This window comes from Clarias gariepinus, chromosome 19, assembly GCF_024256425.1.
Source record: "Clarias gariepinus isolate MV-2021 ecotype Netherlands chromosome 19, CGAR_prim_01v2, whole genome shotgun sequence".
NCBI classification, from domain to species: Eukaryota; Metazoa; Chordata; class Actinopteri; order Siluriformes; family Clariidae; genus Clarias; species Clarias gariepinus.
This window is the reverse complement of record NC_071118.1, coordinates 21,895,414-21,910,419: the sequence shown is the minus strand read 5'-3', so window position 1 is coordinate 21,910,419 and position 15,006 is coordinate 21,895,414. Positions and strand designations below refer to the sequence as shown.

At 35.4% G+C, this 15,006-nt stretch overlaps 1 protein-coding gene across 1 annotated transcript; it reads right to left on the bottom strand.

Annotated features, from left to right (window-relative positions):
* Positions 1 to 558: 558 nt before the first annotated feature.
* aqp3b (aquaporin 3b) lies at positions 559 to 9,032 on the bottom strand. Its single transcript, XM_053478362.1, has 8 exons — positions 9,017 to 9,032; positions 7,921 to 8,076; positions 6,328 to 6,539; positions 3,725 to 3,851; positions 3,071 to 3,208; positions 2,690 to 2,808; positions 2,248 to 2,465; positions 559 to 1,575 (listed from the first exon to the last, which is right to left on the bottom strand). Exons 3-8 carry the CDS (start codon positions 6,433 to 6,435, stop codon positions 1,398 to 1,400), a joined length of 888 nt encoding a protein of 295 aa, XP_053334337.1. The 5' UTR covers positions 6,436 to 6,539; positions 7,921 to 8,076; positions 9,017 to 9,032; the 3' UTR covers positions 559 to 1,397.
* Positions 9,033 to 15,006: the final 5,974 nt, after the last annotated feature.

Here is a 15,006-nt window from a genome sequence, read left to right as displayed (position 1 = left end):
ATGCAGATTAGGCTAATAGGTGTTTCCAAAAATTTCCTATATTGTGTGGGTGAGTGTCGCGGAGTGCCCTGGTATAGGCTCTAGACCCCATGTGACCCTGTTGTATAAGCACTATAGTGAATGAGTGATTTGCAGTTTCACTCTACTCCAAGGGCACATGCATGCACACAGACAAGCACCAAAATGAATACATTTTTCCCATAATATCAGTATCCTAGCTCTTTTTAAATCTGTGATTCAAAAAAACAAAACAAAACAAAACAAGAAAGAAGCGTTATTGAATGTTTTCAGCTAAGCAGATTTTATTTATGGCATATTTTTGTTGGAAATGGCCTTCAACTTGTCTGCTTTATGCTTAATGAAGCTGGAAAAGACTCAGTGCTTTTTATGAGTACCTTAAGGCTCAAGGGGGATTTTTTGGCAGAGATGAGAGGAAGGCTGGCCATGGTGTATTAAGTAACACTTGAACATTTAAGTGATTTATTTGCTGTGCAGTGCTCTAAATTTAAGAACACTCATTCAGCTTTTATGATAAGTGTAAAAATACTTCAAAGTCTCTTTTAGACAATGCTGCTGATCATTTTGTTTATTTTGCAACTTTGTATTTGACAAAAAAAATTCAAAATACAAATATTAGCAACAAACTGTGTTAAATTTTTTGTAGATGAATATACAGTACATATGAATGAAAAAAAGCTTTTTGCATTACTAAGGTGCAAACAAACACAAATTGAAAAAAAAAAAAAAGTTCAATAAAAGATACGTATCCAGAACACAGAACATTAAAGTAACCACAGAAAACTTAGGACTTCTGTTATTCCTTCTTATAATGAATGTAACATTAAATGCATCATTCAAAAAAAGCAAGCAATTGCTCTAATCAAGGTGAAATTCTAATAATTAATAATAATATTACTCTAATATCTAATTCTGTCTTCTTCTTTTTTCTTCTTTATTTTTTGTACAATTATGGTAAAAATTTATTATTTTGTAGATTTCAGGCCCCAGTCTAAAATCTTCCTTTTTGTTCCTCTTAGGTATACTTATGTATTAAAAGAAAAGCACATGTTCATAATAGTTTTGACTTGCTCTTAGTGGTGTCACAGCTGGTTTTGAACAAGACTAATATGTGTCAAAAGTGAAGTGAGGATTTTGTGGTTTGTGCGTTTAGTAGAGGATTTAGCCATGTCTAGACTTGTCTAGGTATACATCTAAAGCAGTGAATAAGAGAAGACAAACATTCAGGGAATTATGGAGAACAAGGCACACAGACAACCCTTAGAAAGGCAAAACAAATGTTATGTGCCAAAGAAAACATGGGAGTTATACTGTCCAGGATTTAGCACAGAGTAGCGGGAATATACGATCTTAATGCCAGACGGAACATGAAAGCCCTTTTACCCAGACACTTTATATGCCTTCAGCCTTACTTTCTCTTCGTGGGCCTCAGCTTGTCCCCTGTCTTGAGCATCTCCCTCCAGATGGTATCCCACCATCAGCTGGTACACCAAAACACCCACCATGGCACCGATAAATGGTGCAAAGATCGGGACAAAGAACCAGTAATCGTGTGCCCTGTAGGAGAGTAATGAGATAGTAGATGCAATTAGTATATTTTTAGTTAGTTGAACCTAGAGCAACAAGCTAAAGGGAGAGAAATGTATGGTTTTTCAACATCAGTGCATTTTAAATCAATATGCCCTCCGTGTGAAGGGAATGAGTCAGGGGGTGGCTTGAATGCTTAAAAGGCGAGCAATGTCTAAAAGCTATAGACATAAGGCATTTCAATGTTTTATATACCACATAAAACCTTACATATCATGCATAATATATGCATTTTGTTTAAAACCTGCGCATTTATTCCAAATAGTAATTCAGGCCACCAAGAATATGTATTCCTGTGTATACATTTCAAAATGTCACAGTTACATTTCACAGTTGAAGCAACATATCTAAAAACTAGGCAAATCTGTTGGGATATACTGTATGTTAAACTTTTGTTCATCACCTGCATTAGATGAACTGGCTGGTTAGTCCTGTGTATAAACATTCTGCCTATGTAGCGCTTCTAATCACAAAGTTCTTGTAGAGCATGTTTACACACATGCATCCAAAATACTGATTTATAGAATAGGTAGTTTGTGAATTGCTTATTTATACATTTGTTACAAAATCTACATTTTGCAGTCATAACATATCTACTCTACTAAATATAGTAAAATTCAATTAATATAGTTAAGTACTGACGTGAAGACTTCAGTGCCCCAGCCTGCAAGTGCAGTAAAGATTCGGGGTCCGAGGTCTCTGGCGGGGTTCACGGCATAGCCTGAGTTAAATCCCATAGAAAGGCCAATAACCAAAACCACGAAGCCAACAGTAAAGGCTTCTAGACCCCGTGGGATTGGGTTGTTATAGGGGTCCACGATGGCAAGAATACACACGATCAAAGCTGCTGTGCCAATCACCTGCACAAAAAGAACAGAACCCTTTATCAAAATGCAATTTATGGCAAATTAAGTAATTTAAGCCAGGACTTCTTGAAACTGCTATTAATATTATTTCCTTATATTCTCATCTATTTTCTTAGCTCATGGCTTTTTTTTTCTTGTATCAATATAATGCATTAAATTCCTTCAATTAGTTTAAGCAGATATTGTGAAAAATCGAATGTGTGGTTCTTGTGACATACTTGGTCAAAGAAGCCGTTGATAAGACTAAGATGGTTGGATGGATACGTGGCAAATATTCCAGCTGTACCATTTTCTCCCGTCACAATCAGACTGCCCTTCTTATACTCCCAAAATGCATCTGTAATTACACAAAATGGACTGAGTTAGAAATTGGGGGGAGAGTAGAGCCGATAGTCCATAGAAGAGGCACAAAAAGCTATAAAATAGTTAGAGGAAACGACAGCTTGTCCATTGAAGTATGCAGGCTATAGAGAGTGTAGAACTTACCGGTTAAACATCTATATCATGAGATCAACAAACTTTTGTACAAACTAATTAACTTTGATCTGACCAGTTTTTCTCACCAGGTATTAAATTACCTTTAATTTACTCTTACTCACCAAAATACATGCCAAATATTATTCCAGAGCCAAGGAATGCCCCAAGAGTCTGAAACAGAAAGTACACAGGGAACTTCTTCCATGGATCCCTACCCAGAATGCAAAGGGCGAACGTCACAGCTGGGTTCAAGTGACCACCTGTAGAACATTAAGGTTATTTTGGAATGAGGCAGGATGAATTACAAAACTTCAATAATGCAATTACAATACATCTTACTGTCAAACTAGCAGAATTATCGGCACTCTACACATAAATAAGCGATAGCTAACATCCAGGTTGATCAATTTGTGCAAAATGCACTAAAAACAACTAAAACCAAAAGCACCATAAAATGGGTAATTTTATTGCTATACTCTAACAAAATACATTTTGTTCAAAACAAAGCAAGCTAGAAAAAAAACACTAGAAACTAAAAAGTCATTAAGTGCTATATTTAATATATATAGATTATGTAAAAAAATATATTTTCCATTTATCATTTACCATGGTATTTTTTATTTAGTTTTGTTTTATTTGTCTTTGTCCCCCTTGCTAAAATGGGCATAAAAGTACATTTAAAAAGTATTTCGTGGGTTTTTTTAGTTAATTAATTTTTAAATAAAAGGAAACGTGCCATAAATTCAAAAACACAAGCAGCATTCATAACATCTCACCTGAAACCTGGCCACACACCAAAATCCCAAGTGTAGCTGCAAAACCAAATGCGAAATTCACCGTCAGGAACATTCCATGCGATCCTTCACTCAGAACTAACTGAGCTACAGCACCACAGCCAAACATCTGGATTCGGAAGAGAAAACCCGCTGTGTTATCTATAAAAATATTCTTGAATTTAGTATGAAGATTCCTTTTACTTTTTAATTAAATTGGACATATTTCTAAAAACATTTTTTAAAAATGAAGCTTGGGACTCAGGCTTTATGAGAGGAGCTTTCAGCCACATCAGACTGAACTACTCAAGATGTTCAACAGTATAAGTTTAACCTTGAGCAGAGTTTTCTCCATACATTCATTATCTATATTGCTTATCTAGGGTCATGGGGGCCTAAAGCTTATCCCAGGGAGCATAAGGCACAAGGCAGGTTATTAAAAAAAAAAAAAAAAGACTTATTGTAGTATGTATTGCATGTACAAATGACTCATTTAAATCAAAGACATTGCATTAGTTTTTCAATAGTACATTTAAAGGGCTAATTTTTGCCATTTTGTTGGCGTAGATCTTACATAAATGTAAATCTTAAATATTTTTCTTTGGCATTCTTGGAATTAATTAATGTTGTGTCTTTTTAGTTTACTTCCTGAAAAAAAAAGAGCAAAGGAAATTAAGTACATTTAATTATTTGCCACATTTTAGTTACATTCCATGTACAACATATACTGTGGTATATTTAACACAATACATTTTATCTTAAAACGATTTACAGTACACAACAAAGATTTTCTTGTATCTTTTATTGATGTCTTTATGAGGAAGATTTGACATTTTGTAATGTTAGATTATGTTAGTGGTTTTCATGTTATTGTTTGTTGAATAATAAAGTGTACATTTTGTAAAGGACCCTTTGCTAGTGTAAAGTAGATATATCTGTGAAAAGGCTAAGAAACTAAACTTAAAAAAAAACCTACAAGAAATAATATTTTCCATCCCTAAAGACATACTATTATGCTTATGATATAATTATATATATATATAGTTATATATATATATATATATATATATATATATATATATATATATATATATAGTTATAATTATATATAAGAAACTGCAAATTATATACTATAAATAAAAATTCTATTAGGCCTATATATTGCAATGCTACACTGACATATTGTTCTAAGTGCATGAAGCTGGTATAAATTTTTAACATACAGTAGCATATTATTTATTTACATTCTTTATTCAAAAACACTGGGGAAAACAATTTTAAAAAAACTTCCCAGAATTGTAATATGTCAAAAATTCCATGGTTACAAAACAGGAAATGGTTGTGATTTCAGAGGGTATATTTGGTTTAGTGGACCTGTTTTTGTCTCTAAAGTCAAAGAATGTGAGGTGAAGCCATTAAAACCATATATAGGTAAGGAATAGTGTGTGTGTGTGCGTGTGTGTATGTGTGCATGTGCATACCTGTTCTATCCCCTAAAAGGCTCCAAACCCCAGCTACATTGTGTAATAAAAAAAATCAAAAGGATCCACCCTTGACATTATGAAAACAACATGGGCTTAGGAAAGATTTACGTACATATCGCTGTCTCAGACACCACCTGAACCAAATTAGGATAGACCTTTTATTCACTATGATCACTGATGTTTTTTTAAGCCCTTTACTTTTTAAATGACATATTACAGTATTTAGAAAAAAAAAAAACATGTTTAGGAGTTTAATAAACCTTTCGTAAAAGTTTAATCTCTTTACATACTTTCCCTGAAGCAGTAACATCTCTGCATGTATGTTATACCATACTGTTACATAAATAGGTTGTCAATAGTTCTTTGCAAAGTTCAAGCATTATCATTTTCTTGTGTGTGTCTGAGCAAGAAGGACCAAGCCATAATGTCACTGGATACATTTTCTGCCACAACCAATTGATATAACACATCATTTAACCTTTATTAAAAAAAAAATAATAATTTATAATAATTATAATAATATAAAATAATAAAATAATATATATATTTTTTTACATAACTACAGTTTCACCCAAAAGCCTGTCATTGAGTAAATGTGTCAAAACCTTCCCTACATCACGTTTTAACAGTCCATATTTCTAAAACAATTCTTCTCTTAGTGTGTGTTAGAATTTTAAGAGATATGTTGACTTACATATAATGATTTAAATACATAGGTTTCTATCCCTGTGGGAGATGTATCATTATATTGCAATGATTATCTCATTCGATTTAACTGCCACACTTTCTTGTTTCCTTAGGGCATTTTGCAATCTCTTATACTTGATCTCTAAAGGAAAATTTTTCTTTAATGGGTGCCATGTGCAAGTTTTTATCCGGGCCGAATCCTTCCACATTTATAGCTAGCATTGGATCCATATATCTTTAACTGGACTTTTTATGTCAGTCTTCTATAGCAGACCTCATATCATTCCCCCGCCTTTTCATTATAGGGCAAGTTTTATCATTTAGTGCCAGATTTAAAAATGTTTCACTGCTAAATAGAAACTGTCACATCATCATGAATGATAAAAACAAAAGCAGGTTATAGACATGTAAGATTAAAGCATGTTTAATTCTCACCACCAGGATGAGGGTACCCAGGCACTCCGCCAGAGCTTGGCGTACTAGGAGGTTTCGGATTCGGAAAATTTGCATCATTTTGTCCAAGAAAATCTTCTGCCTTCCCATGATGCCAAAGATGCAGTGGGATTAGGAAGCACAGATAAATATGAAGATGATGAACAGTCCAGAGGATCTTTTGTCAAGTCGTAAGTGAGGCACACGCATCTCCTCTTTTAAACAGAGAACACACACACACACACACACACATAAACACACACCTTTGAGTACTCCCTTTTCACCATGTCTGCCTCCACCCATATCGCTTACATACTATTTGCTTTTTTTTCCATCATTTCGATGAATGATTGTTTTTATATCAAGTTTTATTTCCATTATGTATTCTTTCGTTTTTAAATTAACCTCAATATTCAGTATGCTTAAAAGAATTATTAAATAGCATTCTTTTTTGAGAAAGGTGGAGGGCATGCAGCATATGCAGGCCTCAAGGCTGACCTGTCTATATTAGTACTGGAATCACATGCAGTGCAGTTATGGTACACATGAAACTAAATTATTTTTAGCGCAGGTGGGGGACCATAAATGCTTCTACAAAAGATAATAGCCAATAGATTCCTCACCCTTGTAAACTATATATACCATATATACTCACATGCATGCTAAGAAGATTTCATTTTCAATTCAAGTGATATTTGATCAACCTGGTTCTAAAATAAGCAGTGAATTCTGAATATTATTTAAAAAGATCTAATGCCCCTCTTTATACAAAGTGCCTAAAATAAAAACGTCTTCCATCATCATGCAATTGTCTTTCAGTCTATAGCATATTTAATGCAACATACAGACAAATCCCCCACCCCTGCACAAATGTGTCCTGCTTCATTAAAAAAAAAAAAATGATTACACTACACAACACTGACACACATTTGAGGAACACGTGTACCCTGTCTACTCATGCAAGGCTAGACTGGTTCATGCAGAGAGGAAGGATGTGGTAAAACAAACAAACAAAAAAAAAAAACACTCTTTACAACAACGGTGAGCAGAAAAGCACTGTAGGACTTGTTGCTAGAAAAGCAGAAAACATTTCACTTCTGTCACCCAATTTTAACTAGGTCACTGACAATGCTTTTATATACAGTAAAAGTTTTTTATATACTGTATGCGTGTGACTACAAGCTTTCATCAACAATGCACAAAACATCTTATGTTGAATACCTAATGCCTTGCTAAATACCCGCAAATTCAATCTTTTGCATGTCTTGGCATGTCTTTCAAAGATATAGCCAGGCACCAAGGATTTACTGCATCTGCGATTTGATTATTTGGACTCGAATCATAAACCCTCCACATCCATAAAAAAACATAATTCATCTATGGGGTTAAATAATAGAGATGGTAAGAAAGACAAATGGTGGGTGGGTAACAAACCAGAACAGGATTGGAGAACTGATAAATCATCAACAAAGATTATGAGATTTTGTCTCTTGTCCTCTTGTCCTTTTCTGCTCACCTGCACAAATCTAAGAAACAAATCATGAAGGTACATGATCAGGCATTGTGTATGTGCCAAGGGATTTATGCAGCAATAACCTTTCAGCAGATGGCAGCTCAAGGGTTATTACTGGAACCCCGACTGTTGCATTCTTTCCAATTAGGTTTCTTCAATATCTCTATGTTTTTGCCAGGCTGAATCTTGCCTCCTCCATGTGTGAGGTCATTCAGAGGTTTATAGCTCCATGACTCCCCCTAAAACACAACCAAAACATAATTAAGCTATTTTGTACTCAAACCAGTTTTTTCTTTTTCCATTTATACGTGCCTGAACAACTTGATGTGTTCTTAGAGTACACATCAAATAAAAGGGTGTATAACTCTTTTATCCATGAATTGAAGTATTTTAATAATTCTGTTTATAGTAATATTTCCATTTTTTTTCCAATGTCCCACTGTGTGTCCCACTCCAATAATCTCAATTATCCGACTTCTTTGTTAAATTAATTATAAAAAAAAGTGTTAACAAGCAGCAGTTATTACAGGTTAATACAATAAGTTTTTACACACTATTACTGCATATGCACGGTTTAAAATTGGCAATATCCAGATCCACTTATGATTTAGAAGTGTTTGGAGGTACTGAGAAAAAAAAAACCCTGGCATTTGTAGATTTAATTCTTTAGTTTGGTTAGAATCCTTTAGTCTGGTTTGCATCATGTATTTTGGTTTGCTCATGGGTGAGTCAAAAATTGTCCGCACTTTGGCTGTAGAATTTATTTTAATTATCTTTTTTTTTTTTAATTGACATAATCTCCCTGCTTTTCAATAAACTTTGTTCATCTGTCAACAAGCAAGACAGAAATTCTTCTTTATCATAAGTGAATCCTTTTCCTCATAGAGCTGATTTCTGGTGAAAAGTCTGATGCTTTAACACCTCAAAATGAAGTTTTTGCAGAGTGTTGATAGTGTGGGTAGAAGTGTACGGATGTGCATCGTCATGCAAGATTACAATGTCCATGGATACCAGTCCTCAGAGTTTAACACAAAGGTTAGGCTTCATCTCTTCATTTGTTTATGCTCTTCCTGATAAATATTTCCCCAGTAACCAATAAGAAATATTTACCGGCTTAGAGTGAACCACTCTCTGTGTCAGAGTCTGTACAGATCAATTTGGGGAAAATTCTAAACTCACCTTAAGTCCTTGAGAATGTAGCCCCCAGGGTTTTCTTTCCAAAAAACTCACAATGGGCGGTAGTCCTGTTATTGATTTAATAAACAAGCAGTTACATCTTAAGCAAAATAATACAACGATCAGTGTCCCCAAATTCCTCCAATCAAAGAACAAACATTTACACCAACAAGTACATCAGAACTCATTATACACATGGTTCTGTGACTTATGCTCTTACCATACTTCCTTTCCAGCTTTCCCCTAAGCTTGGCTTTTACCATTTTAGGTCATACTTATATAACCTTGCAGATACAAAAAATATAGACATCAGCAACAAATATTCATGACCAAAGTATCTGACACATTGTTGTGGGTGACCACATTTCAGACAACTCACAGAATATTCATGGTGCTAAACTGTCTCTGTCTGAGTTGTTGCATGCACTTGCTGACGGACTGCTTTTCTCTCTACATTGGTGACTGCAGTTCCAAGATGAAGTGGGAGCACTCGAGTAAGAACCTTACAGTTCAGCAATATGTTTGAGAAGCTTGGGACATTCACTTCGGCCTATAGTGAGCCAGGACAAACAACAACTCAAAACATTAATTCAATTCACTTCAATTCAATTTCATTTGTATAGCGCTTTTAACAATTGCCATTGTCCCAAAGCAACTTTACACAATCAAAAGAATTATTTAAGTTTGTATGGAATTTTAATGTGTATGAATCAAAATGGTCAAATGGTTCCTGATGAGCAAGCCGAGGGCGACAGTGGCAAGGAAAAACTCCCTAAGATGGTAGTAGGAAGAAACCTTGAGAGGAACCAGACTCAACAGGGAACCCATCCTCATCTGGGTAAAACAGAAAGCAGGAATTGATCTGCATTCATACTGTGTGTTAGTTGGCAGGCAGTTCAGCTATAACAGTTGATGTTAATTGATGTTAATATGGAGTCCAGTTAGTTATTGAAAACTCAGGTAAACTTGTATAAAGTTCCAGTCCTGAACTATTGAACAGTCAAGTCCTCAGAGAAACAGCTGCCAACACCAGTCGAGGCCAGAACTGTCTTCTAGGTAGAGAGAACCATCCGCAGACACGAGACGCATCCCAAAGAGACACACGGGGCATCCATGTGATCTCCAACCAGAAGCGGGGCACCAGGATGGGTCAGACAGGTCCGGAGGGCAGAGGGAGTCTGGATCACTGGCAGCTCAGGAACGACATGTGTAGCTCGACCGAGAGAGGGAAAGAGAGAGCGGGGGAGAGAGCAGAAGAGAGGAGATAACAGTTAGGTATGGTCACAGTCATATATTGTCTAATGTAAATGTATATTAACTGTAGAGTGCAAGCAGAGACTCCGGCAGGACTAACTATGACAGCATAATTAAAAGGGAGAGCCAGAAGGAAAAACAGACATGTGGGCTCCCTGAGATGTAAAGCAACCATGCACCTCCCTGTCAACAAACATGAGTGATCGATGAGAGTGGGGAGGACAGCATCTAAACATACCAGTTCACCATAATACTCTACGTCCATGAGTCCCCCAGATCTGCTCCTTTACCTAAGGCAAATCTATTTATAAAAATGCTTGATTAAATAAATAGGTTTTTAACCTGGACTTAAACACTGAGACTGTGTCTGAGTCCTGAACACTATTTGGAAGACTATTCCATAATTTTGGGGCTTTGTAAGAAAAAGCTCTGCCCCCAGCTGTAGTTTTCATAATACGTGGTACTGATAAACAGCCTGCATCCTTTGATCGAAGAGGGCGTGGTGGATCGTAAGACACTAGCAGTTCGCTCAGATACTGCGGCGCGAGACCATTTAATGCTTTATAAGTAGTATTTTAAAATCAATGAGAAATTTTACAGGGAGCCAATGAAGTGAAGATAAGATAGGTGTGAAATTAGCTAAACATTAACATTAGCATGATCTACAGCGGTTGTTTCGGTAGCATGTACACATTGAAAAAATTAATCACGGCATGCTGATCTCCTGTCTTGCACATGATAAGCAGGGCATTCACTTTTGTAAAAAAAATACTTCAATGTAACATGTTGATACCTGCACAGCAGTACCTGCAATTGACAGTAGCCTTGAATGCAAAGCGCTTCTAAGACAATGCAGCCAATAGAAATTTTTATATAACTGGAGCGTGGATGTTTGACTCACACTTGTATGTTTACTTAGTTGAGATTTTTTTTTGTTCTGAAACGTTAAATAACAGAATGGCACAGAGAATTGGCACATAATTACAAATACAGTGGCACCCCTGATAGTATAGAAACAAAAAACTAAAACTAGTTAACTACATTGAATATGGAGGCTTGTGCTTTTTTTTTATTTATCTAGTTAATTTGTGTTTAACTAAGATGTCTCTTGACCGTAGCAATATCTTTTTTGCAAGAAAGGTCTTTTGCAATTACTTGTATCATTATAGATAGAGAACTCACCTAATTAAAGATGATCTAATTAAAAGTTGATTAATGTGTTAAAGACATGAGTCACTGAATGCTTATTAACTTTTTTCAATGCTGCGTAATTCTGACAAAACAGAAGTACCAGTACTAGGAGCTAATGCAGCTAGAACTAAGCGTCCTTACACAGTAACTCTTGATGGCATTTCTGTTTCATCATGTGCTGCAGTAAAGGACCTAAAGCATTAAAAGGAATCCATTAACTAAGACAAAAATAATAGATGGTACCAAATGAAATATATCACAGTTTAATAAATACACAGTGTGCAAAAATCCAATGATTTTTAAGCCTTCTAACAAGTCATAAAATATTTAAGATAAACATAACTGAAAAAAAAAAAAAAAAAAAGAAAAACAGGTTTCATATTTTAATATAGATTTTTTTTCCCATCAGTTTTTGGTCATGATGCTCTTTTACTGGCTCAAGGCTCAAGCCTTCATCCTGTTACATTTCCATTACAAATTAGTTTGTGATGCCTTAGTCCTTAAGCAGGGTTTTTTTTTTTTTTTTTTTAAATCATCACACTTATATAATAGTAATGTACTAATACTAATATATACTGTATTCTAAGTTATTATAAAACCCTTTTTAACCAATTGCACACTTTAGATCAGAAAAATGATAACCTCTAATAATGACAGATTTGTTCTAATGAGGACTGTTCTATGAAAAACTAGGGTTCAGAAAGCATGCATTATTAAAAAAAACACCACAAGTAGCAGAGTATGAAAATTACACTGATTCAAAACCATTTATTTACCTTTCTAGTTGAACCCATTGACCACATCATTCACATCACTGTATGACTGTATATCATTTTTCTGACATTCAGTAGGGTTGTGTTATTTAAGATGGCATAAGACCTGGAAAATGAGTTGTCAGAGAAAATAAACGCTTGCGTGACATATTAAGTAACATGGGATAATCACAGTTCATATACTGTAGATGTTTGCTCTGACCTACACAGTCGGCTTTTGTTTAGTTTTTTTCTCGACTGAAATCATTGATGATTTAAAGGACTTATAAAATAATCTTTCCCTTTTTTTCTCCTTCTATTTTTCTCCTTCTCTAGTTTCCATACACAAGAAGCTTCTTAAGCAATTAAGAAAATAAGAGGCAGTTCCTTGAAGTATGGGACACAAAGTACTTTTATCATGTCCCGCAATGCATCTTAAAATCACTAGTGATAAATTGTGACTGTACCAGTATAATAATATAACAGTACTTAATATATGTAATGCCATTACCACCCTAAAGTTTAATTTTGTTTAAAAATTATTTTGTTATAACAAAATCTTCTGAAGTATTTTACTCTTCTTATGTCACAATAAATGATTAAACTTAAAACAGCATGTTTTTAATGACTTATTGTTGCATTTAATGTTGTAAAATACCAAACAAGCAAGCGTCCATTATCACTCATGTTATAAAAGCCATAAACTGTCCTTATATGCATGCTAGCTCATATATTGTCTCTCTTATTGATTTTTTTTTCTTATTTTGTCTCTCATATATATATATATAAGAATAAGAAAAAAAAAATCCAGAAGAATCAAATTGTAGGATTTTTCAAGAATTTTTTGGCAAATTATGGTAAAAAATAAGTTTTTGGTCAATAACAAAATTTTATCTCAGTACTTTGTTATATACCCTTTGTTGGCAATGACAGAGGTCAAACGTTTTCTGTAAGTCTTCACAAGGTTTTCACACACTGTTGCTGGTATTTTGGCGCATTCCTGTTGATGTTTTGGGGCTGTTGCTGGGCAGCAAGGACTTTCAACTCCCTCAAAAGATTTTCTAGGGTTAAAATCTGGAGACTGGCTAGGCCACTCCAGTACCTCGAAATGCCTCTTACAAAGCCACTCATTTGTTGCCCGTGTTGTGTGTTTGGGATCATTGTCATGCTGAAAGACCCAGCCACGTTTCATCTTTAATGCCCTTGCTGATGGAAGGAGGTTTTCACTTAACATCTCACGATACATGGCCCCAGTTATCCTTTTCTTTACACGGATCAGTCATCCTGGTCCCTTTGCAGAAAAACAGGCCCAAAGCATGATGTTTCCACCCCCATGCTTCACAGTAGGTATGGTGGTCTTTGGGTGCAACTTAGCATTCTTTCTCCTCCAAACACGAAGTTCTACTGTATTTTGGTTTAATCTGACCATATGACATTCTCCCAGTCCTCTTCTGGATTGTCCAAATGCTCTCTAGCAAACTACAGACTGGCCTGGCCCAGTACTGGCTTAAGCAGGGGGACACGTCTGGCACTGCAGGATTTGGGTCCCTGGCGGTGCAGTGTGTTACTGATGGTAGCCTTGTGTGTTACTGATGGTGGTCACTTTGGTCCCAGCTCTCTGCAGGTCATGCACTAGGTCCCCCCGTGTGTTTCTGGGATTTTTGCTCACAGTTCTTGTGATCATTTTGACCCCATGGGGTAAGATCTTGTGTGGAGCCCCAGATTGAGGGAGATTATCAGTGGTCTTGTATGTCTTCCATTTTCTAATACTTGCTCCCACAGTTGATTTCTTCACACCAAGCTGCTTACCTATTGCAGATTCAGTCTTCCCAGCCTGGTGCAGGTCTACACCTTTTTTACTGGATTCCTTTAACAGCTCTTTGATCTGGGATATAGTGGAGTTTGGAGGGTGACTGTTTAAGGTTGTGGACAGGTGTCTTTTATACTGATAACAGATGCCATTAATACAGGTAACAAGTGGAGGACAGAGGACCCCCTTAAAGAAGAAGTTACAGGTCTGTGAGAGCCAGAAATCTTGTTTGCTTGTAGTTGACCAAATACCTATTTTCCACCATAATTTGCTAATGTGATTTTCTGATTTTTTAAAATGTTATTTTGTTTCTCATAGTTAAAGTATACCTATGATGAACATTACAGGCCTCACTCATCTTTTTACGTGGGAGAACTTGCAAAAGAACCTTTTTTGTCCTACTGTATGTGCCCAATATATATATATTTTAATGTTAAGTACATAATTAATTTATACTGACTCAAATTAATTTCTCATTTTAATCAACATTTTTTGATTTTCATTTATCAGTTTGAACTACATGGAAACGTCCACCGTACACGTGCATGCAACTGAGATGTTACTATAGAAACAGCACCGCTTTACAACAGCATCAAGCAATTAAATGTCCAATAAGCACAAGAGATTGTTTACAACCACTGTTTGTACACTTTATGGTGAGAAGCTTACTTTTGTTTCTTAGCTATTTAAGACAGTATTTTCACCGTTATCTCTTTCCCAGTAGCGTCAGATATAGATTTGTACTTTTCTGGTTTAAATCTGGGAGCAGAGCAGGAGATCATATTGCTGTCTACACTGATTTATTCAAAGGCTCCTTTTTATTGAACAGTCTAAAAATATTTTAAGACTTTTGTATGTCTATCTATGGCTGCATTTTACAAAGAGCATGAAGTAGTGAGGGAGGAGTGTTTTTTCTTTTTTTTTTATTTATACACAGATGTGCTGCAATAGTAGTTGCAAAAGAAAAACTATTCTTATCTGTCATT